Raw genomic sequence first — 27,132 nt, forward strand, 5'->3', positions numbered from 1 at the left:
ATACGAGACCATAAGGGGTAGAAATGAAAATAAATAAATAAATAAAAATAAAATAAATTGCATATAGAAAAAATTAACATATTAATACAGACATGATAACACTCATTTAATGACTGTATTTAACTTATATAAAGCAAACTCATAAAGATTATATCAAAGATTATTTAAACAGAAGGAGGAACCTGAGAAGAAATTTCAAACACACCTGAGCATGAATTGGTTGATCTCGATTTATCAGTTGGGTAAAAAGAAGGTATCCACTTTCTTCAATGGGCAAGAACAGGAAACGTGCTGCAAGGGATCCCAAATTGTTCACAACATCATACAATCCTATGAGAAGATAAACATATGGTTTAATTTTTTTTAAATATTCTGATTTACTTATTTTTTTTTTTTTTTTTTGCACACAATTTCAATTCTCATACAACTAGAAATTCTACATATGTTTCATAATTTCACAATTAAAAACACTAAAACTATTCTTTCCAAAATCTAACATACCTTGTTCACCAAATGAAAGAATGGTGAAGAATGTCATTAAATATCGTTCACCTGAAAATAATGATATTAATTTTCTACGTGTATTGGAAGTGAAGAATAAATATTTTAAACATATCATATGATATAACACATATATAAACTTAAATAAATCATTAATAAAATAAATTTTTAATATTGTAATATTTCAATTATACAAATATACATACTCCCAAGAAGATTCTGCACTATGAACTTATTGATAAATATATTAATAATTAAAAAATATACATACCAAAATAAAAATGTTAAACAAAGTAATAATGTAAATATAAATTCCTTTTAATAAAGGGTATAAGTACATACCTTCTGTTAATAACTGCTTCAGAAATGTCTGCTTAAAAAAACTCCAGGTCAAGCAATAATCCTCCCAATCTACAAACTGGAGAAAAATCATTCTGTAGACAGAAAGATAATTTCAGAAAGACACAAATATCCCCAATTTTTAATAAAAGCTAGAAATAATTTACTCCATAAGAAGGGAAGTATATACCAGCTAACCAATTCATATTTAAATATTATTACAGGAAACTACATTAATTTACTAAATTGGGAATTTGAAAATATTCATGAAATGCTAAAATAAAAATTCCTTTTGGATTTCAATCCCATTCATTCAGTTCAATATGGTAACAAATAACAATAATAACACACCACAACTAATCTGAAAAAATGGCTAAAAATAAATTAGATCTATTATATCATACATATCTAATATATCTATTATCATGTCCTTTGTTAAATTCAAAAGATTTTGAAATGAAGCTAACAAGACATAAAACCGATACCTAAATTTAAATAAACTGATAATAAGGCAAGTCGAATTTCACTAGTAAGTTAAAAGTAATAACAGTCTAGTTTAATATTTCAATCAAACACACGACTCTTGTACAACTATATACTTATGACAAATATAATCATTGTAATATATTTATTCTAAATGATTTTTTAATAAGACAGAAGCATGACCATAAATTTGAGAAATCTGTTTGAATTTTTAAAAGGATGTCACAAAAGAATTATAAAAATTACATAACTACCCACATTAAAAAATAGTAAAACATTTTTGCTACCTAAGGAAAAAAATATGAGGTAATATTTACTTAAATTGAGGAAATACTGCCATTCGGAGATCTAAATATTACTGCAACTTCCACTTAATGTCTCATACCTAGGGTTGCCATTTTTTTCTGACATATAAATCAGATATAACAACGTATTTACTAGTATATTCTGCCATTTTTAATTAATTTTATCACATGAAAGTTGAGAGGAGAAAATTACATGAATAACTTAACTTACAAAAGGTATGATTACAGTAAGAACATAAGAAGTAAAATATATTCAAGGATATACTATCACCAACAATCATAATATTATTTATTTAAAAGTAAGCAACATTTCATTAAGAACATATCGTAACATGATGATATCCATTAAGATATCTCTATTTCTACTTCATAGTATTTTGAATCTCTCCCGCTTTTATTGTCTATTTACTTCCTAGGTCTTAAATCCCTCACAGCTGCTGGAAATGCTGTCTTTGCCTGTGATTTAGTATGCATGATTTTGTGTCTATTTGATCTATCGATTTTGCGTATGTTGTGTCTATGTGTGTGATTATGTCTCACCTGCATCATCTGCTACAGCTTACAAGTCATTGCCATAGTCACCGTTATTATTGTTTTCTTCACCATTCAGTCTGTCTTTACTTATGCAATGATTTTCAGAATAATTAAAAATATTAGATATCCTTGTTTTTTTTAAGCTTGTTACTATAACTGCTTCATCAATCAAAGCCCCCAAAATCCATGAGCAAATTAATTAGTAAGCTGGAAACAACAATCATGTGGGCAAATTCATTTCAAAATTTAGAGAAGCTTGCTTTCTGAAGGCCTGGAAGGAGAAAATTTTGTGAATATTCAAAACATTTTGAGAAAAACTAAGATGCTAGAAGGAAAATATGAGAGTAAATGTGATATCTCTTAAATCTGACTGAAAAACTGGATCATCTTTCTTACTACTGTTAATGAGCACATTAGTGAAAGTTAAATAAAGCTTTATCCCCAACATTAATTTTAATAAAAAATTTAAGAACATTATATCATGACAACATTTTTCTGCGTTAATAAACTTTCGCTTCATAAAAGTTTGGATTATTTCAGGGCTTTCCTATTTTCATTCCATATCATCACACAATATTCTCAGAATATTCTAAAGCATGCTTCCAGTGAATATTTTCAGGTTATGTTAATTATGATTAAGATGTTCCTAAAATGTTTTAAGCATATTTCAGTCCTCTAATCTTATAAATAAGAATGTGTCTGAAATGCTCCATACATGTTTAATGGGAGTATTTTTCTACATCGTTAAAAAATAATAGTTGGTATAATTTTAAAATGCATATTAAGCCTTGAAAAAGATAGTGGGTCTTGGTGATTTCTTGTATACAAATCAAACATAATTTTTAGATATTGGCTAAGTAATAAATTTACTTTCTGTGTATAGACTAAATTTTTGAAGCACTTCTAGAAGCATGTAAGGAATAACTCTTGCATATGGAATACTCCTGGAACATAAAAAGATAAGCATTGGGGTATTTTCTAGTATATGAATGGAATACTAAGAAACTTTCCTGACATATTTCCATATTTCCCTTGGAATAACTCAAGGATATTAACTGTGCTAAAAAATTCAAAATGCCTACTAATAATCAATGCAAACATATAGAAGTATTGCCTCTAATAACATAAGAGAACACCATGTGCACTTTGCCGCAATATCTAATTAGCAATGATATTTCAGAAAAATGAGAGAATCCATGCACATTCCTGTACAGGAGCAATGATCGATAATGGTTTGACAGGGTGCAGTAAAGTGATTATAAAACTGTTACTAGACAGAGCCAGACCATTAATCATACACAAGACTATGCCTGTGAAAATTCTCACAGAAGAACAGACAAAGTGGCTTAAAACATGGGTAAAATTTAGGAAGAAAATAGTTCCTCCAACTAAAAATCGGAAGGAAAAGATTATCTCGATTCAGACTGGAAAAATTATCATAAAATATAAGATACTTGTGTCACATCAGCTGCTGAGAAGGTTGATTGCTGTCAAAGCAAATTAGGTATGTTCACGTGGATTACTGGTGACTAATTTTCAATATGTGTATTACATAGCGTATTCAGAAACTAAGTACCGTTTCATTCTAGCGCCGTCGCAGCGCTGTGGTAGGCATCCCGCGCATGTGCACTAGTCTTTCTTCTTCACTGACTTTCAATTGTCGCCATTTTGGTTGCTCTATGTTGTGTTTTCAGTTTGCTGTGCACATTCAAAATGTTTAAGACAATCAGTTCTCCCGCTGACTGTGAGATTCGTGCCGTGATTAAATTTTTGAACGCGAGGAACCGGCCGAAATTTATCGTCAAGTGACAGAAGTTTACGGTGAATACGCGATAAGTGATGGAATGGTGAGAAAATGGATAAGAATGTTTAACGCAGGTCGAACAAATGTCCATGCCGAGGCTTGGAGTGGACGGCCTTCTGTTGTCACCGATGATTTGGTAAGGAAAGTTGATGAAGCAATTCATGAGAACAGATGCTTCACACAATGACAACTCTTTCAGAGGCATTTACACAAATTTCACACACTGTTTTGTTCGAAATTGTGTCTGACCGCTTGAATTATCGCAAACTGTGTTCCCAATGGGTTCCAAAAATGCTGTTCACAAAACAAAGCGACTTGGTAGTGCCCTGACATTTCTCACGCGGTACAGTGATGAGGGAGAAAACTTTTTAAACCAAATTGTGACAGGTGATGAAACTTGGGTGTGTCATTTCACACCAGAATCGAAACAACAATCAATGGAGTGGAGACACACTCATTCTCCGAAAAACAAAAGTTCAAAGTGACAATGTCATCACAAAAAATCATGTGCACTGTCTTCTGGGATAGTTGAGTTAAGTTGAGAGCAGAATCTGGACACCCGTGCAGCTTACTAAGACTATTCGGGTCTAGTCCAGGTTCCGCAACTATCCAGGGCAACACCTCATGGGGCCTAAAAGGGCATACATTGGTCCTGTATACATGCTTACATAGTTCATAACATATGCTTATAGTTACATAGTTCATAATATATGCTTACATAGTTACATAGTTCAAAGTACATGCTTATATACAAGTAGTTCATAATACATAGCTCTTTCAAAGTACTTGCTTACATAGTTCATACATATACATGCTTGCACAGTACATAGTTGCTTACATAGTTCATAATATATTGAGCCTGTTACATAATACATACATAGTCCATAATAATTTTCATTGGCCATAATACATATATGTTTCACAATATATACAATAAAAATAAAAAATAAAAAAATAAATAACTAAATAAAAAAAGATAGAAGAGAGATTGACATGGAACTACTCTACGCTGCACAAATCTGTTCCCAATTCCTCCAGCTTCTGCATTATCTTGCATATTTTGATGCGAAATGCTGGCTGTTTGATCAGATAACGCTTATGAGAAGTTGCCTGTTCCGGAAGCTGCACATGCCACTGTACGGTTAGAGGGCATTGGGTCAAGTAATGGTCTGGTTTACCAATGCCTCCACAGACACAACTTTTGGTATTCGCAATTCCTCTCTCAGAGTAATAGGAGGGGAAAGGCCCGTGCCCCGTCACAAATCTCGTTATTTGTGGGGATGACTCGAGACGATCGAGCGAAACTTTATGGTAATATTCATAGGTCTTCCTGCTTTGTTTGGTAGAGTCCCATTCCCATTGCCACTGGTGCTGAGCTGCTGTCCTTGTCACTTTTTTAAGGTGAGACCACGGGAGTTTGGTGCATTGTGCATTGATATTGTGAGCTGCTTCTTTTGCTAGCCTGTCGGCTTCCTCATTACCTTGAATGCCGGCATGCGCCTTTACCCAAGATATGATGATATTCATTGTCGACGAACGCTCCTTCAGCGTGTCCTGAATCTCCGCTATGATAGGAGAAGGATGTCTGGGATTTCGTAAGGCATATATGACCGAGAGGCTGTCTGTAAGAATATTAATAGTGGATCCTACTGGGAGGCTTGTTAACTCGATAGCTTTGCGAATTGCAGTTGCTTCAGCCTGGAAAACTGAATTATTCTGTTCCATATGACCTTTCCATGTTTGTTTGTGTTGTCTGGGATAAGAAAGGCATTTTGCTTACTGAATTGCTTCCCAGAGGTGAAACCATAATTGCGGCATGATATTGTGAGACTTTAACAAAACTAAGGCATGCCATTCAAAACAAACGAAGAGGAATGCTCAGTAAAGGAATTGTGTTGCTCCATGACAATGCTCAGCCCCATACTGCTGATGTCACTCAATCGTTAATTCGACAGTTTCATTGGGAGCAGTTCGATCACTCGCCGTACAGCCCGGACTTGGCGCCGTCCAACTATCACTTGTTCCTGTACATGAAGTGCGAGCTCGGTGGCAAGCGCTTTGGATCTGATGATGACATGAAAAATGCTGTGGATTTGTGGTTATCGAAACTGGAGGGAAGTTTCTTTGATGATGGTATACAAAAACTGGTCACCCGCTATGACAAGTGTTTGATCATTGGCGGAAAGTATGTTGAAAAATAGTTTAAGACATGTACTTTCACGTAAAGATAAAATTGGATTCGAAAAAATTGTTTTACTATTTTTTTTTCAAAATGGTACTTAGTTTCCGAATACGCCTCGTAGAATTTTTGGTTGTCTTTCATCTTCCCAATTACTTATTTACTTAGCAACAGTAAATACTCATACCCTTGTTAGAAATATGCTACTTGACAACTGTTAAAGAACAAATGATTTATGCAAATTTTCATTCCTGACAGCCATGCATTCAGAGAAGAAATAGGTATAGAAGGCACTGGTGGACAAGACCTATTTGTATAAAAAGCGGTGCATTTGCATTGTTCCTTCTTCCTAATTTCAAGCAGTAGCAACCGAAAGAAAAATCACATTGCTAGTTTCTGAAAATATTACTGTAAATTTCCTTTCCCCAGTAAATACTAACTGTAGAATAAGACATCACTTTTGTGCATGCTACCATGGTTGATCAGTTGGACATCTTGAGGCAGGCAAGTGTCTTTCAAAATGGTCAAAGAAGGCTGCTGAACATAAAAGAGCTATGCAATAACATGCCACAGGCTGTAGAAAGACCACTACACCCCAGAAGGATAAATATGTCATCTTAGTTGCAAAATGGAACAGAAATGCTATTCCTGACCAGACAGCTGCAAATCTGGCCAACACTAGTGGCAATCCCATATCTTAAAGAATTATTTCTCAGCTAGTAACTAATATTCACTTAAGCCTGTTGCATGCATTCTTCTATAGCATACCACCGTTGGGGAAGATTACATTGCTATAAAGAACATGTTTGTTAGGTTCAGCAACAATGATTCTGGACACCAGCTAGTGTAGATAAAGAGAAGAATATGCTACCATTACCAGAATGTCCAGAAAACTATGGAAAAAGAGAAATTGTGTGGGTGAATATTATTCATAATGGTGGAACGCCTCTTCACATCTTAGACAATTACATCCCAGCAAATACTGCACTAAAATTCTCTTAGGTTATGCCTGCTATTTTTGCAGTGCAATTAATCCTGACTTTCTGTTCATGGATAATAATGTTCATCCACAGAAGACAACTTAACTGCCTGATATGCTAGCATGATAAATATTGAGTACCTGAAATGACTGCGTATTCCCTTGGCCTAAATCTTCGATGGACTGGTGAGATCTATTGCTCTAAAACAGAATCCTCCTGAAACAGGTACAGGAACTCAAAACCGCTCTGAGAGATTAATGAGTCAATAGTTCAGTAGATAGCATGAATAACTGATGTCACATATGCATCCATGTAAAAAAAAAAAAAAAAAAGATTGATGGACTCATATTTAACCATATTTTTGAGCAGAATGAGCATTTTTCATAACTGTTGAAAATAGTTGTAAGAAGATCTTACCCTCTTTTCCTTTTACATACCTTGTTTTGCCATGTGGAAATGATCTGTACCATTTTGCTTAATAATTATACTTCAGGACTTTAATGTGCACCAGGTCTCATTTGTTTAAATGATGTCTATCATTAGTTATGAAAAAAAAAAATAACTCTATTCCTTAACAGCAGGCAAGGAACATATGATCCAATTTCCTATTCTCTTAGTTAGCAACTTGTAGCAATTTTTGACATTCCACAATATGTTTTCTTTAGCAATATGTAATTACATTACATACAAATTACAATATTCTTAATTTTGGGGTATGAGTCTGTGATTCTGAGAAAAGCTCTCATCTGAAAGCTTTTTTATCTTGTTATTTCTCAGCACAGTAAACAAAGAAAACAATAAACACAAAACACATAAAAGATAATATAAAAAAAAATTAGCATGTACTTTTATAGATAAAAATTATTGCAACAAAAAGGAGATATTTATTGGAAAATTATTGTCACTTGGTGCCAATCAAACTTCTCAGTAGCAGAAACTATACAAATACTAGTGTTTCAAATCTTCCGATAAATTATTAAATATTTTAGCTTAGTGTTACTGGTGCAACAGTGATTAGAAAAAGGGTCAAGAAGCTAACTGTCTTAATTATTTATTTGACACAGCTATGTGTATTGTATTTATACATATTCTGAAATATTTAAAACAAGATTCATAGGAGTCCAATCTGTCCTTTACAACCAATCAAAAATTATTAGAAATTTCACACTTGATGACAACAATGGTGCCATTTCATTCTGCAGAACTGATACTCTAGAAGTTTACCACGAGGGTGACAATTAGAAAACATGTTTTCAAATTGCAGGATCAGAGAACTAAGCTGTTTATGAATCTTCAAACAGTACCAGAGCTCGAAGATGATCTGCTGCAAAATATCACATGAAAAAAATTCAGCTCTTTTTCTATTTTCATTCTGTCTCTAAGCAGTAATATTTTATTTCAGAGTTCTATTCTGACAAGTACTGGAAGGATTTGTAAGTGACCTCCACATATCATGAATGGCAAATTCACCTTGTGCTCAACTGGACCAATTAACTTCTTGTAGTATGCTATTTCTAAAAATTACAAGGCCAACATACACACAAGATGAAAGTAAAGAAAATAAAGTGTAACTCACTTTTAAGAATTCAATATGTGAACAATTGTAACTTTATGTGCGAAAACTGTTGGACTACTAAAATATATATGCACTCTTCCAATACTAGAAAGTTCTGCAAGTTACATTTTGCAGTTGATGTCTCCAGTTAGATCCTTCATCTAGATAGGTAGTTCTTGGCAAAATGCTAGAGCTGTAAGCTAGGATTTTCAGCACCTGAGGACAATTGAAGACCTCGTGCCTCTCGTTTGCCAAGAATAGATAACATTTCTTTCTAAAAATTTGCACTATCAGTTCGGTGCCCCTTGGACGCTGCATGCGGACACAGATGTTCCTCCTTCTCCCCCCTCTAGCTAAGTCCCTGCAAACTACCAGAAAAGAAAGAAGGCCAGAAAAACATAAGAACAATCTTCTTCCATTTGTAGGAATGGTAAGGCAGCCTCAATAGGACGGTAGACCTTCTGTCCTATTAGAAGAGAATTCTGCTAAAAAAACTAGTCTACTCAAATATGACAGATGAAAAGCAGTAAAACTGTTAAACTAAAATTGTGTTGCTGATAGAAATTGCTGCTTACATTAACACCATTACAAACCTTGAAATATGAAAACTAGGAGATTTTTGCATTACACAACAATGTGAATCCGAAAGGACAGCAAAATAAAAAATTTGACTTAAGGTCCCTTTATAATGCAACATACAGATTAAAAGCTAACTATAATAAGAGTCATCATAAAACCTATTAACATTATAAATATTCTAATTAATAATATTTTACGTTTTTTTTTTTGGCTAATTTCATTTGATTTTGTAGTTTCTTTACAATTTTATAATGATGAAAGCAAAAACAAAATGTATGTTTGGAAACAGATAACTGTCTTAGAATGTGTTCATAGTATTTGTCCTATAATATACTTCTATTTAAAACTATACTAGATTAATTTTAAAATGAAATTTTTTAGCATAAATAAAGTGTAAACAAAACAGAGTCAAACTTTTAGAAGTTAAGATGTGAAGGTATATTTTAAAGTGAAAAAATTGTCTCGTTGTAAATAGCAACACAAATAAATTAAACAGTGAAAAAAGTAACTTTTTTTTATCAGCAATCATCATTTGATAAATTTTTAACAATCAAAATGAAATATTGACTGAAAAAGCATTAATAATTAAAGTAAAGCAAGAAAAAAATGAATAATAATAATAAAAAAAAACTTAAACAAATTAGTACAACAATGTTACCAATCCAAACAAGAAATATCGTTCACCAATGGATATAAATAATTTAACTGAAAAGTAATTTAAATTAACTGCAAATTAATTCAAAGATGAAACATTACATTTTTCATCAAAAGTTTCTGGCAACACTGGCCGAGATACAAGGTTTTACTTTCTTTCTAGCTCCCCCAAAGCAATACATTTGTTTAATGCCATAATATATACTGTAATGTTTTCCTTCTTTTGTAATACTCTATATTAAAAAATTTTAAATATTTTTACACTTAAAATATATTTTTATAACAAGGAAATAAAAAAAGATCTACATTTTAAAAGTATTTCAAAAATAACAAAACAGTTGGAAGCATTTTATCCACATACCTGTTTAGAGAATTTAGGAAGTATATCCTTTATGTGTCGCACAGGTAAAATGGATTTGTTCACACTCAGATACCATGAAAAGTAGACATAATATGATAATGTATAAATGACTGAACCTAATGCCTGCAAAAAGAATAGAAAATTAATAACTTAAAACACTTAACTAAAATTATTTCAGCTTCAGAACTAAATAGCAGCTTATACAAAAATATTTAAAGAAGGTATTAAACGTGAATGTAACGCAATACAAATACATTAACACTATCACGAAAATTCAGGAAAAAATATTTATGAAGCAAAGGAGTATGTTGCCAAAATAGTTATGAGGCAACCCAATGATGTCACCAAACAATATTTATGAGGCAACCCAGCTATACATGTAGCATATGTCTGTTTTGGCAGGTACTCAATGCTGAAATGTATGGATACCAAGTTTTTTTAAGTGAAAACAGATTGCTGGAATTTTTAGTTTTCCCCCATTTTGAAAACAGCTGTGGGATTTGAAGTACTAGCTTCATGAAAAATTACTTGCCAGCGAGTTTGTGACTTAGTTCTGGATGCATGGATAACCATAACAAATTAGTTAAAATTGTTTCATGATGCCTCATGGATAATTAACATTCATCTATCTCTAAATAAAAATTAAAAAAAAAAAAAATTAAAAAGATAAACGCAATACAACATAAATTTATTAACTTTGTCCCAAATACGGCTTTATATTGCCTAAAGCATGGCTAAATCATAATAAAAGACAATGAAACAGGAAGTGGAAAGTGAAACAATTTTTATAAAAATCAAAACTTCATGATTCCGAATTCTTAAACAATATTTGCAACCTAAACATAATAATAATAAAAAAAATTATAGGGCTGCTCAAATACAGCAACCATGTTGGCCAGATTCTTGGAAATTGTATTATTAAAACATTCCTCAGAATCCTCAGTGACTCTTGATATTTATTACATGATCCATGGCCTTACACAAAGTATCACTAAGTGAATTCTACCTAGGTAAGGTATTCTAAAAGGCACATCATCAAATTACTGGCAACACACAGCAATGCATAACATACTTCAAGAAAAATGGTGGTCACTTCTAGCATACACAGTAAAAGACACATCATCAAATTACTGGAAACACACAGCAATGCATAACATACTTCAAGAAAAATGGTGGTCACTTCTAGCATACAGAGTGCAGCATAAGTATAGTGCACAAGTCTGAAGAACTTATCAATAATTTACATGTCCATGCACTGCAAATAAATAGCAACATTAACCTTTTTGGAACAGGATGGCTATCATATTAGCCTCTGTACTCCCTATTTGAAAGGATGAGCATGTCTACTTTTCTACTACTAATAATGTCTTTTTCTCCTATTTTCTAAGCTGAAGCGAAAGAGTGAAATGGCTCTGGCTGAAATGTTTGATGTCTCTGGAATACTAAACCACTTATCACTTTCAAAAGTCTGTATGCTAAGAATCTGGTTTCCTATCATTCCCTTTTCATTCTAGCGGCTTCAGAAATCAAAGACAACCTCATTCGGAAATCATAACAAAAGCCTTATGTTTGTTTCAAATATTCGATATTTTTGGGAGATTTCTTGAAGTTATTTTGCATAATTTTATAGTGTTATGTCAAAATAGGAAAGAAAGCTGACTGAAGAAATACTAAAGCTTCTATAAGAGTTTGTAAAATGTGAAATTATGTAAAATCATAAAACACAGAATCATAATACTAGGTATTGAAGACAGCAACTAATTATCTTGTGCATAGGTGTTTTCGTGGTCTTTCCTATGTGTAATGTGTATACGAAACATAACTTCTTCCCATTCTTTCAAAAACTACACACACTGCCCAATCTTGCCTTTCCCATTTTAAAATTTTTTGCTTTAAAAAATTTGCAATACAAAATATACCAACAATGTATAATACAAGTATATTTTAATTAAACACTGCATATTTTAAATGCTTGTCAGTTTTTGCTCTTAAACATTACATTTTCATGCAAATTTTTAACTTCTGTTAAGACTTAAAATTTTAAATTTTAACATTTCCATACAGTTCAAGTTCTTAATCATTTATGTAGCATTAATATTTTATTTTAACCATTCCTTCCATGTAAAAAATTTTAAAGAATAAATAATTTCAATAAGATACACAACAAGACATATTAAATATTACAAGGAAATACTGCAGTAAGTTATATTTGTGTTTACAGCAACATCTGCAAGATGTTTCAAAGTTCATGAAATGCATGAAAAAAGTTTCAGGTGCATTAAAAAAAAAAAAAAAAAAAAAAAAAAAAAGGACTGAGACATAATAAATAAAAAAACTAAATATATCTATAAAATAATAAATAATGGTTAAATTCTGTAACTTTAATGGAATTAAGCTTTGTTACCACTATATAAGGGCACTTAATTTGGTAAGATAAATTAAAATCCTCATTACTTAAAATTTCTGACCCTCCCCCCTTTTTTTTTTTTTTTGTTAAAGAAAGGTATGTGCTATAATATGTAGAACAGAATGACATTTATAATGGAAATATACATTCTCTTCTGTGCACCACTGAGTAGTCTGATTTGGAATCAACTACACATATGAATTTTCCCTCCATAAGGTAAACCATTTGGCAGTTTAGACAACAATCCTCACATTTCCTTTCCTTTTAAGTAAATACACTTCTTTAACGGTGAATAAACTACCTAAAAGAGCCATTGTTGAAAACAGCAGCGGACTAAAAAAGCATAAGGTAAGAAAGGAAGAAAGCATAAGGTACAAAAGACCCAGTCTCATTAAGGATCTTGTAGGTGCCAAATCCCTGATCTTAAAAGGTTAAGCATATGTGCTTTGGACCTGAATCCAAATCCAAAATATGGGATTCAGCTAAACTTTGTTAATCATAACAGCTCAAAGGCAGTGGTAGGTCAAAATATTGAATTAGACAGGGTTAATTAATTATGACACTGAAGGATTACTGAAGAAAACCTGGCTCATATTTAAGCCATTCAGCTGCAAATATATATATCAGGATGGTCTAATAGTAATTATCAGTTTTACAACTTGGCAACTTGTGTGCTGTCCAAGAAGTAAAAGGCTAAGATAAAATACAAAATAACCATTAGAATGGGTTATTTATATTATGTAAAGCATGTGAGATCCTGTCTATTAACAAGGATGTCTTCATGGGAGACCTTTTTAAGAACAGCTGGCTCCTATCTGCATTATATGTGGGCAAATCTATAAAAACTTCCAAGCAGCTAGCCCATTTAGTGGATTTGAACTTGGATTGAACCACCAGTGTTCAAGAAGACAAGTTATTTATGCAAATTACCAAAAGGTATTTAATTTCCCATTACTAACTCAAAAGATAAACTTACTCAACCATTATCAAGTTTGGAAGACATTTTATGTTCATTATTATTATATGATACAGCACAGCAATTTTTTATGGACAGGTGTATGCTATAACTTCATACTTCCGAAGCCTTATACTTTATATGATTCTTTCATTTGTGTAATTTCATGTGCAGCCATAAACCCATATGAACATATTTCAGCCAACAATATTGCCTCTTAAGCCCCTTTAAATTAAAAGTATTGCTCGTAGCTTTTAAAACAGTTTTGTTGTTTCCAAAGTAAATATTGTCAATAAAAAATATTTTTGTCATTTAGTTTAGATCTTTGTTTATTGAAATAACTAATTTAAGACAGATTTATTATGTTTAGAAATATTTTATTGTTTATTTATTATAATTTAATGAATTATTATATTATTTATAATAACATGCTGTGCTCTAATATAAAAAGATTCATACATTATCTTAAACTTTATGCATTAAATCAATGGCTATGACAGCATTTTAGAATAAAATGCTCAATAGTATTTTTTGGCTTATTTTGATTCTCAAAAAGGTTATTAAAACCCTTTAAATAATTAACCATCATATGATTGAAGGAAAATATTCTATCATGCATTATTAAATCTAAATTACCAATTAACAATTATTTTTTGCGATGACTTTTTAATCTATCTTTTTAAAAGAGAGCTTTAAAATTAATAAAAATTAGATATCACTAATCACCTGACTTAAGCAAAATGAGAACATAGCATGATCGGGCCATTTACTCAAAAATATGACCATGGCAATGCTCTTGGCAGATAGCATAACACCTTCAATGATTACCTGAAATATGAATAAGAAGCATTATAATATGGCAACAATTCTGTCTAATGGGTAAAACACACTTTTCTATAAGAAATAATGTATATTTAGTGTGATGTATTTAAATAATATATATTTAATGTAATGTATTTAAATACCATACATTTAATGTACGAAATTATGTATATTTAATAAATGAGTATTTTATAATTATTTCATTCACTCTAGTACAAAATACAAATTCTCAGCATTTGATAATTCTTGAAATATTTGATGTTAGCAAAAATAAAAATTCAACAACTTTTATTGAATAACAATAAATTCTGAATCCTGATTTAAATTGAATATTTGAATACTAATTTAGATTAAAATATTAGAAAGTTTATAGTATTAAGCATTTTGATAATTATATAGCTAGAAATATAATAACAAATAGGAGTACTGTGAGTTGTTTGGCTTCAAAAGTTATGCCAAAATAACTATATCAGAGACTTTTGTATATTGATTACTTAGTTGTCGCTATGTAACTGTAACAACTGTTCAGCTGATCTTCTCTGGTCTATCTCTTCTATCTAAATTTTTGATGGACACAGTCAGTTATCACCTACAATGAAGCTGTAATGCAGAGCAAGACTGAGGTCACCAAGCATGTTCTTGCTTCTATGTACTGACTCTTAAACTTATCATCTTTTCTTATATTTTTTATCTTTGGGTCAGTAGCCTTGTTATCTTATCCATAACACAGACACAGAAACAAACATTTATTATCCATAACACAGACAGCTGAATCATCAAAGCAAATAATAAATTATTATTCTTCTATATTATACACTGACGGCTAAGAACATTATTGCAACAGGGAAGTAAATATTTAACAGAATATTTGCCACCATTTTCGGTGCCAAATGGATTCTTATTTACATTTACAGACAGCCCACAAACACCATCCACAATTTTTTCCCTAAAATTTCCCACATGATAATGAAATTATGTTTATGACAATGCATTACACACAATATAATCATAAAATTACCTTCAACTTCACAAAATGAAAGCTCTGACTAAAAACAAAAAGAGGTTCAGATAATGTTTCAATGAACACAGAAACTAGTACAATATTCACTCCGGCTGTATAGTTGGGAACAACAACAGGGTCTGGCTTATCCAGTAGATATAGCCATATGTAGCCTAGCACTATTGAACACAACACACAAGTTGGCAACCTAAAAAGATAAATAAGAATTAATCATAATTTAGAAGATACCTTATCAAAATTTATGAACAGCATTAATGTACTAAAATATTTACAGAAGTACTGAACAAAGAACACAACTTTTAGATATTAAATGGTATTTCTTTGTTAAAGGGGCTATCACATTTATTCAACAAAACTGGCAATCTTAATTGCTCAAACTGTAATGTGTAATTTAAAATGTTGCCAGAGGCTTAAACAGTGGCTGCTTTAACAAAGAATTATTTATTAAAGCTTATTTTATCCCTATAATACTTATTTACCCAATGCTCTTAGAGGGTAAGTTACAAAATACATCACATTCATTTTTGATTAGCAACTTCTGAAAATGCAATCTGGTTTTCTGCCAGCTCACAAATTTTCATAATGCTCCCCATGCTTGGTTCTGGGTCATATTTCAAACATCAAGTCTCAATGAATCTAAGAATTTTGAAATTAATCTTTTTAATAATGATATGGTATTCAAAACACTTTTTTTATCCTCAATTCTTTGTTAACTTGAACGGAGTAAAAAATCTTCCTTTTTGTGATATCTGGCGACTGTTTGGCGATCAACAGAGCATGCTTGGCGCAGGTAGCTCTTCTTCGAGAAGGGTTAATGTATTTATTAGGAGTTGCATGTTAGCCTCGGAAGAGGAAGGTAGTAGATTGTACTATGCGGTAGGAGCGACGTACTGCTCTGAGTAACTATTATATTATGCTTTGAATTATATATTTAATAAATGTTTGTTTCGTCTTGCTAAATGGTGCCTTATTAAACCATGAAGTCATCACAACACGCTCTCTTACGAGAAAACCAGAGAGGTTAGAAGCTTAGAGCGTTGAAAACGGAAGAGGCGTAAAGTTAAGCCTAACTAACGAAAGAAGTGTTCATTTGCAAAAGAGAGTAAAAACGTGAGAATTATTTAATCGAGAGTTTGAAAGGCTTGATTCTAAAGGAAAATAGAAGAAAATGTTCAAAAACGCAAAGAAAGAGGATTTAGTAACAGTTCTATTGGAAATTGGCGAAGAAGCATCCCCAGATTTGAAGCTGGTAGAACTGAAACACAAACTCCAGAATAGCAAGGAATACATCGAAGATGCTGATTTCGTGAAAGAAATTCTGATTACTACAGTGGAGAATAGAAAAAGAAAAGAAGAAATGGAAAGAATGCAAATGGAAGAAGAAAGAATAAGAACAGAAAGAGAACACGAAATAGAACTAGCGAAGATTCGAGCAACTCAAAATGAAGGAAGTAGAAGTCCAACACCTTTAATACAAAACACAGAACGAGAAACCGAAATTTCCCTGGACAAGCTGATCAAAGGAGTAGAAACACTGACTATACCAGTACCGAAGAGAGCAGAAGAATGGAATATATTTTTCGATTCTATCGAAAGAGCATTTAAGCACAAGAAGGTTCCTGAAGAATACAAATCAGAAATATTATTGAAATTAATTGGAGAAAAAGCTTCAAATGTTCTTGTTTATATAAAGGAGGAAGATCTGCAAAATTACGAAAAAGTGAAAACTCTTGTTCTGAAGGAATATCAACCTACTCCTCAAACCTGGTTAGAAAACTTCAGAAAAACTAAACGTTATTCCGGCGAAACGCATATCCAGTTCGCTTCAAGACTAACAGCTACATGGGACTATTACTGCAAGTCAAGAGAAGTAAAGGATTTCGAAACACTCAAGGAGTTAATTATTTCCGATAAATTATTCCAAGCATTAGATGAAGAAACAGCTGCACACGTCGCAATACGCCAAGGAAATAAATGGCTGAAGCCTCAAGAATTAGCTACAGAATGTGATATTTATTTCACGGCCAAAGGAAAATCTTTCGACGAAGTTCGAAATGGAATTAAGTGATCACCAAGATTCCTGGATACAACATGTGCACACGACAAATATATTCCACCACCCATGAGAAAAGAATATCCAAAACACGAAAGATTTCACGCGAGAAGAAAAGAATGTTATATTTGTGGAAATTATCAACACATCGCGAGAGATTGTCCAGACAAAAGAAGAAAGAACGAAACTGCAGTAAATAAGAAGGGAAAGGATGATTCCAAAACTCAAAAAAATTCAAACAGAACATCAAAAGAAGAAGCCATCGTAGCTAAAGTAGACTCATCCCATCTACGATCTGAATTCGCAGAACGCATCGTTCAACCACTGCAAAAAGTAGATATTTTTATTAACTCTGAGAAAATCGAAGCTATCGTAGACTCTGGAACGCAGATAACGATTGTACATTCATCGCTCATTCCAAATTTAGAGGAGAGAGAAGGAGGTAAAATATTGCTAACACCTGCTTTCGGACAACCAATTGAAGCAAAAGTTTGCCGTGTACCTATTTACCATAAAGATCATGGAAGCAATATATTTAATTTTGTGGATACATTAATTGCAGTGACTGATAAGCTAAATGTGCCTTGCCTAATAACTCCAGAAATATACAAACTGTTGATTAATCCTGCGGCAGAAGAACCAAACGCAGAAAGAAATAATTACGGAAGCGAAAACTTACAAACTTTTTTCACCAATGCACAGTCAAACGACAGCGTCGATCCCCCCCCCCCCCCGCTAATGCTTATGGAGGAGAAAAACGAAGAGGAGGAAGGGAAGAAGGCGAGTGTTTATGTAAACACAGACTTATCGTCTGCTGAACGCCTACGCGAAGAGCAAGTTAACTGTCCCTCGCTGAGAGAAGCATGGAAGCTAGCAATAGAAAAAAAAGGAAATTATTTATTTATTGATCATCTTTTACATCACCAAGAAAAAATATTAGGACAGAATGTTTTTCAGTTAGTGCTTCCACTTAGTAGAAGAGCACAAGTGTTGGAATTAGCACATAGTTCCATTTTCGGTGCACATCTTGGGATAAGAAAAACAAAGGAGCGAATACGATATTCATTTTATTGGCCTGGATTAGCACAAGATGTTGAAACCTTTTGTAAAATGTGCAAAGATTGTCAGTTGAAAAGTCCTGAAAAGCGATCTGACAAGATTCCCATCACACCGGTCAGAAGGCCAGGATTACCTTTCGAAACAGTTAACATCGACATTATTGGACCTATTGAACCTTCCTCTGCTAGGAGACATAAATATGTGTTATGTCTAGTAGATCAATATTCCCGATGGCCAAAAGCCATTCCACTGAGAAGCTTGACAGCAAAAGCCACTTGCGACGCGCTTTTGGAGATTTTCATGAGAACAGGAATCCCTAATACAATAGCTAGTGACAACGGAAGTAACTTCGTTTCAAAATTAACTAAAGAATTCCAGAAAAGACTAGGTTCTCACCCTAGGTTCTCTACACCTGCTTACAGTGCTTCAAATGGATTAGTAGAAAGATGGAACAAGTCCTTCAAGCAAATGTTACATCATGTCATCAGGACTGATCCTTCGAATTGGGATAAGCACATCCCATACCTGCTCTTTGCATACAGAGAAGTACCAAACTGCACCACAGGTGTCTCACCATTTCAGCTGATGTATGGAAGACAACCAAGAGGTCCTTTAGCAGTACTGAAGTCTTCATGGTCAGGAGAAATACCTATAGCACCTAATCTAAGTGAATCGGCAGTGAATTACTTACAACTTTTAAAAATAAGGTTAGAACAAGCAGCCGAACAAGCCAATTTAATTGCAAGTGATAAACAACAAAAATATGCTGAGTACTTTAATCGGAGATCAATACCAAAAAATTTCAAAATCGGAGAACAAGTTTATTTATTCATACCAGATTCAAATAACAAACTCTATGCATGATGGACTGGTCCAGGAGAAATCGTGAATCATTGCCCACCTCATTCCTATAAAGTAAAACTACCTGATGGAAAGATCAAACATGTTCATGCAAATAAAATTAGAAAATTCCAAGCTAGTGTCAATGCAGTTGGAGTGATATTTGAAAATGAAGAAGAATTTGGAGAAATTATAACTTTACCAGGAAAAGATCTCTCGACCCCCCTGGAAGATTTTAAAATAGATGCAAATCTGAATTTAGAAAATTTGAATCCGCAGCAGAGAAGAAAATTGATAGCTCTTATCAACAAACACCGAGCACTATTCACCGGAAAGCTGAAAATAGCTAAAGTTGAAGCTCATAAAATTAGATTAATACCCAATATGGAGAGGAAGAAACCTTACATTTATAGGATTCCTGAAGCATTGAAACCCAAGGTCGATGAAGAAGTAGAAGAATTATTGAAATCGGGACTAATAGAAGAAAGTAATGCAGAAATAGCTCATCCAGTAGTTTGTGTAAGCAAAAAAAATGGAGATATCAGATTGTGCTTAGATTATCGAGTTTTGAATGCAGTGACGAAGCCAGGTGACTTTCCTATGCAAAATGCCATTGATTTAATGTACAGTATAGGAAGAGCCAACGTCATAACAACTTTAGATTTGCTGAAAGGATATTGGGCAATTCCCATGGAGGAACAAAGTAAAGAGTACACATCGTTCAAAACTCATCGAGGTCAATATCAGTTTAAAGTGCTACCCTTTGGATTAAGGAACGCAGCAGCAACTTTTCAGAGAGTAATGAATAACGCGCTGAAAGAATTTCAACAATTTTCAAAAGCCTATATTGATGACATAGCTATATTTTCCATGGATTTTGACACTCATCTCCGGCATCTGGATAAAGTTTTTACCAAACTAGAGTCACTTGGATTTACTATCAATTCGAAGAAATGTTCGTTTGCAAAACCTCAAATTAAATATTTAGGACACATCATTGGATCAGGAAAACATCAACCAGATCCCGAGAAAATAGAGGCAATCAAGAAGCTGGAAACGCCGAAAACGAAAAGAGATCTTAAAAGTCTGTTAGGACTATGTAATTATTATCACGATTATATCCCAGGGTATGCAGAGATCGCCTACCCACACACAGAACTCACGAAAAATAAACAACCAGAAATACTCGAATAGAAAGAAATTCATGAGTCAATATTTCAACAACTGAAGGAACGATTAGCGATGTCAACGGAGCTGATCACCCCAACACTGCAGGATCCGTTTGTCATTCATTCTGATGCATCCCAAATCGGAATAGGTGCATGTTTGTCACAGCAAAGGGGAGAGAAGCAATTTCCCATCTGCTACGCGAGCAAGAAATTATCGAAACCTCAACAGAGCTGGCCGACAATAGAGCGAGAAGCTTATGCTATAGTATGGGCATTGAAGAAGTTTGAACCTTGGATATTCGGTTCATCGGTGAAAATTGTGACTGATCATAATCCTCTAGCCTTTATAGTGAGAAATGCTCCGCAATCGTCCATATTACAACGATGGGCCATAGCTTTGCAGAAATATAATCTCGAAATAGAACATTGCCCTGGAAAAAAACTGTCAAACGCGGATGCATTATCCAGACTTCCCACTTGTGAACTTTGAACATTAATTTACTGTTCATCTTCACGAACATTTTGTATAGTTAATAATTAGATAGTTTTCTTTGCTTTTCATAATCATTTTACAATTTTGTGCAAATAAGATGTTTATGTAATTTGAAATAGATAGAGAAATTATTGGATAACAAATATTCGAGGTAAGTGGTAAATTTAGATATTTGTCTCCCAAGGATTTAAATCATGCTGCAGCATCATTAATTAAAAGGAATGTTAAGAATATAATTTTATATATATATAAGAAACTTAATAATTTTACTGTCATCATTGGAATAATACTAGGGTATATTTTAACATGTTTATAAAAGAAAATATCAACTTGGTTTCTTTGAATTAAGAATTGATAAATTGTTACAATAATAATAAGGTTCGGAACAAGTGAAGTTAAAAATGATTTATCTATGTTTATATATAAAAATGTGTTATCTATGTTTATGTAGTAAATTGAGGTATGTCTATAGTAATTGAGATTTGAAAATTAGGATAGAATGTATAAAAGTATATGTAGTTTTTTTTTCTTTTTCACGTTGATCGCAAACAGTTGCTAGATTTTAGTTTCCAGATTGCTGATTGATTTGTAAATAATATCAACATCAATCTTACGACGGGGGTGTGATATCTGGCGACTGTTTGGCGATCAACAGAGCATGCTTGGCGCAGGTAGCTCTTCTTTGAGAAGGGTTAATGTATTTATTAGGAGTTGCATGTTAGCCTCGGAAGAGGAAGGTAGTAGATTGTACTATGCGGTAGGAGCGACGTACTGCTCTGAGTAACTATTATATTATGCTTTGAATTATATATTTAATAAATGTTTGTTTCGTCTTGCTAAATGGTGCCTTATTAAACCATGAAGTCATCACACTTTTCATGAAATGTTTGATGAAATTTGTCATGAAGTGATAATACAGCTGCACTAAATTCCTCAGCAAGCTTTCAGCTGAAACCTGTAAACCAACAGTATGAGTTTTAAGTGCATCTTCTATCAAATCATAGATTTATGGCAGCGTAACTCTCAACTCAGATTAATATTTTTTTGGCAACAAACACTGGTTACCTTCCTCCCTAGATAATGTATTCCCCCCCAAAAAAAAACCTAATTTACCAATGACTGCTACTTCCTCATAAATGGGTGTTCAAACTATCACACAATCCCTTTTAAAAATATTTAGAAATTGAGTAATGAAAATGTCTCATATTTAAATTCATGAACAATACTTTCAAGTATGTTCAAGATTATAACTAATCATGTCTGTTCCAAAACATAACATCTACATTTCTGATACTGTTGCATCAAGAAGAGAGCAGCACAACAGCATCTTATTGGTACGAGCAGCTAGAAGCAAGTGCATCATCCAACATGGAGGCCTAGTTCAAAAGCAGAAGATTTTGATTTGCAAATTTTGATTTCAAGATCCAAATTAGCAACATCATTCAGTGTTATGAAAAACATCATGGAGAAAGGAAATTAGAATAATTAAATTAGAATGTCAAGGGAACAGTAAATCTGCTGTACATATTTTTTATCTTACATACACACACACACATATACACAGAATCTTAGCAATGTAACATTGTTGAAGGAATATACTACTTTACACCAATAAAAAGTAATCATAGAAATATTCACTTACGTTAACCAAAGAAGGTTAAATTTGTTTTGTACAGTTCTTGAATTAAACTTTGATAAACAGGAACGACGGAATGCTTCTCGAGTAATACAATGACATGTTGAATACAGTAACATCAATCTAATTTTAAAAAAATAAGGACAGTTAAATCCACAACATTCCTAAATACATATATAAGATAATTAATCTGAGCACATTAAAAATTATCATTAAAAACAGAATGTAAGAAAACTAATAATTTTGGCTAAAATCAATATTACATATAAATATCTTACTCAAACATATTCATTCAATATATTATAATTAAAGATAATTTATGCATTCACATTAATTTTTATTTAATTATTTACCTGAAATGATTAAAATGCATTTTATCTAGTAAGAACTGAAACAGCACACATGTAGTGTGAATATTATCTCTCATTATATAAATCAATGGGATAAATATTTATTAAAAATTCAATTCCCTATCATACAGTGTTAATTCTATTTGCTAAATATATCCCAGATGGTAAGAAATTGAAAACTAGCACCTTAAAAGAAGAAATACAGAAGTTGTATTTCCATTCTCTATGGCAGTGATCTCAAAGTACATGTGGGCTGAATGCTCAATTTGAAAGCAGCTGACAGGTCAGATAATTTTTTTAATGAAGTTAAAAAATAAATTAAATAAATAAATAAATAAATAAACATAAAAAAATCAGAAAGGGTTCAGATTTTAACGATTGCCCAAAAGGATTTGCTACGATTTCTTATGCTCCCAATGGTCTTGCAGAATACCAGTCTACGTTGCACTCACTCCTGCTAACCCATTTCTCGTCTTTTTAGCTTTATTATTAAGTATAATTTTCTTTGCACTTATGCCATGTACAACTGAATAACAAAATTGCAAATATTTTAAAGTAGCAGTTGGCATACATTTTTCTATTTTTTCAGTCTTTTCTCAGCTTATCATATCAACGTTCAGTTTTCTTAGTAAGATGGCTTGCCCCCCCCCCCCCGAAAAAAAATTGGGGGGAGGTCTTTTTATTAATTAATTATATGTGTTAGCTTTATTTGTGAAATATCATGTTTTTTGTCATCACCTTACATAAAATTCAACAACAAAATCACAAAATATTAAAAAACAACATTTCCTTAGAATTTCTAATATACAGTCCCATGCACTGGAGATAAAAATCTTTTACAAACATCTGTTATCCCTTACACAGCGTCAAATTGTTCAGTTTGTTAATCAAAAATTCATTAAACTTTTACAAAATACGCTAAAAATAATGCAGTGCAACAATATTTGGTGGCAACAATGTGAAAAGTGATACAACCTTTTAGAAAGATTAAACACAAAATCCTATTTTGAGACTAATAGCCCATTTGGATTAATAAATAGATTTTAAGTTTCTCTTATTGAATATTTAACCAAACATACATAAAAAATAATGATAACAACAACACAAAGGTAAAATTCCAATTTATATTTATTTTTTATTTGAAGTCTAAAGGTCGGTATCTGAAAGAAATTTCTATTGGTTATAATTTGCAGTTTAAAAGTATTGACAATTAATCAAAATATCAAATTTTAGATTGACATTTATTTAGGGTAATTCCTATAGGCTGAATTAACCACTAAATAACTTTGTTTAACCAGTAAACCAGAAATTTTAGAATATTGAATAGCTATCAGCTGTCGACTTGCAAACTAAATTTATTGATTTACTGAAGATATCAGAAATTCTTCCTCCTTACCCAAGACACGTGGACTGGTACAAGTATACAGTGACAAATTCTCAATCTAATTTATCCTATCCTTTTCCCTTCAGGAATAGCCAGTGCACATAAACTCAGCCCATATCTTTGCATCTCTAAATATAAAACCAATGCATTTAAAAAAAAAAAAAAAAAAAAAACTGAAAGGTTTCAGATTTTAAATTTTTAAACATTTTGTCTGTTACCTTTATTTATTAAATATAATGTTTTTCGCACTTAAACCATAAAATCCAGTTCAACAGCAATATCGCAAAATAGTTTTAAATTGAGCATATCTTTAGAATTTCCGATACAGAGTCTCGCGTGCTGAAGATAAAAATGTTTTTTCTGTACGTTACTATTACTCGCTTTGAAATCCTCGAGTTTGTTAATCGAAAATTCGTTAAATTTTACAAAATATGAAATCGATATTAAAACAAATTCCAGATTTCAAATTTGGTCTTCCACATGCCCATATTCATAGTAGGATTACGTCATTCAAAATTCGATGGCTCTATGTACCGTTGTTTTATCACAATGTGAGAAATATACATACATTTATGCAGATTTTTCCTTATTTAATTTCTTCAAATATAATGCAGAACTCTAACATTTGGTGGCAACAGTTTGAAAAGTGAAACGGACATTTATAGTGAACCAACGCAAAATGAAAACAATAGTCCTTCAGGAACAAAGCCCCTTTGGAGTAGTAAAAAAAAAAAAAAAAAGAGGTTGATAATTGTATTGTTTCACGATGCATAAAACTGCTTTGAAGGCAGCAAGTTTGAGACCAGTGCTCTATGGCATTTGAGAATGACAATCCCAATGTCGCTTCCTAGCTGCAGTCCAGCCCCCAAAGCAATTTTATATACCCTGGGAACACATTTCTGCTATGTAATTGTTTTAATACAGTGTTTATTTTCAATATAGCATAAATTCAGAGGGCAGTGGATTGCAATACAGTGCTTATTAAGAAAACAGAAAAAAACTGGTAAATATTTCAGCAGTTATTATATTCCAGTTGAGTTTGAAACTAGTACTAGCACACAGCCAAAAATATATATGTAACACATACACAGTGGAACCTCGAGATACGAGTTTAATTCGCTCCAGCATTGAGCTCATACAGCAAATTTCTTGTATCTAGAAACAAACTTCCCCATTGAAAATAATGGAAATCCAGTTAATCCATTCTGCACCACCAAAAATATCAACATATAAATACATTTTCATTATAAATAATACTTTGTACTTACACCATAAATATTACCTGGTGTTTTTCATAGAAGGTCCAAGTACAGCTTCTTAGCCTTAGCACAAATGATAGCTTCCGACACCAAATCGCCTTTTAACTGCTTCTTGTTAATCCACACCAACAATAGCTTCTCAACATTTTCTAGGAGTTTTGAACGGTGCTCAGATGTAATGGTAACTCCATTGGCCAGATCAAGTTTCTTAATTTCTTCTTAAAAAAAAAAAAAGCAGATCTATGTCGAATGGCCGTAAGTCTTCGCCAATTCCGTCATTCTTAGACCCTGCTTATGTTTATCTACTGTTCCTTTCTTACTTTCAATGCTGATGGCTTCCCCCTTTTTTTTTCAGCACTATATGAACCAACAATCTTCTTGGGAGGCATCCCAAAATAATTATTTTCATGTTAAATGTAAAAAAACCACTCACAAGTACAACATGTAGATCAAAGAACACTAAGTGATCTGACGAGGGTATTCTCGGAGTCGAGGCGGATCGGAAAACGCGCCGCACATACTAACAACCTGGCTCTTTAATCAAGTCAATGCTTGTACAGACAAATTTATTGCTCATATTTTCCTTGTATCTCGAGGTTCCACAGTATTAAAAACGTTCCGACAGAACCTCAAAAAGCTAAAAGACAAAAGGACATTAATCATCACATATCAGGAAATGGCAATTAAAGGACACACTCAGGGAAATGACAAAACATAAATATTAGAAACATACAGATTGTGTTTATATTCTCGTGGTGCGCTGAGTGCGACAATTAATATCTGTAGAGGCCTGGCTAGGCTCCACTGTATAATTTATTAACTCATATAGAGATGGTTGATTTTAAATAATAAACATTCAATTACAACAATTACCACATAACTACTCATTACATTAGCCCGAAAGACATTTGCATCTGAGGAAAAAATGCGACGAGAATGACAGCAACAGAGCATGAAGTGATTTTAGCACGTCCCAAAAATTTTTGTTTCATTTACAGCTAGAGATTCGGGCATGCAGTTGGCAAGTAACAAAAACAAGTTCTCTTAGTATCACCACAGTACTCCTCCTCCAGTGTCAATGAAATTAAAGGTACCAAGGATTAAATCTGACCCTATGTCCAGAACACGTATGCTGAGGAACACTGCTTCTGTAATCCAGGCACATGTGATGATGCAGTGGTGACTGGAGGTAAAGACACATGGGGTGAAGGTGTGGGTGCCTTCGAAGGGGATGTGACTGAAGTATTAGTCTTGACAGTTTCTGGTGCAAAAATAAAAGCCAGTTTTTAAGACGATTAATGCTCACCACTGTCTCTTTGTTACCGATAGGTTTTGGATGTGCGACCTAGAACCAGATGTGGGCCACATCACATTTTAAACACAAATGTGATGATTTAGCGAGCTCTTTGG

General features: G+C 32.8%; 1 protein-coding gene across 3 annotated transcripts in view; it reads right to left on the reverse strand.

Annotated features, from left to right (window-relative positions):
* LOC118190284 (man(5)GlcNAc(2)-PP-dolichol translocation protein RFT1) overlaps nucleotides 1-27,132 on the reverse strand; it is a 70,826-nt gene that overhangs the window by 26,431 nt on the left and 17,263 nt on the right. For 2 of the 3 annotated variants that reach the window (XM_085821871.1, XM_035360985.2), the window contains exons 3-9: nucleotides 22,736-22,852; nucleotides 15,477-15,666; nucleotides 14,363-14,464; nucleotides 10,275-10,397; nucleotides 844-919; nucleotides 502-552; nucleotides 206-330 (exon numbers count right to left, since the gene is read on the reverse strand). In XM_085821871.1, coding sequence (XP_085677997.1) covers nucleotides 206-330; nucleotides 502-552; nucleotides 844-919; nucleotides 10,275-10,397; nucleotides 14,363-14,464; nucleotides 15,477-15,666; nucleotides 22,736-22,852 — 784 coding nt within the window. The remainder of the gene's footprint in view (nucleotides 1-205; nucleotides 331-501; nucleotides 553-843; nucleotides 920-10,274; nucleotides 10,398-14,362; nucleotides 14,465-15,476; nucleotides 15,667-22,735; nucleotides 22,853-27,132) is intronic. The other variant, XM_085821870.1, reaches the window with a different exon arrangement.

Source organism: Stegodyphus dumicola, chromosome 8 (genome assembly GCF_044657685.1).
Source record: "Stegodyphus dumicola isolate Sdum_Otavi_A_Nest chromosome 8, ASM4465768v1".
Classification (NCBI taxonomy): domain Eukaryota; kingdom Metazoa; phylum Arthropoda; class Arachnida; order Araneae; family Eresidae; genus Stegodyphus; species Stegodyphus dumicola.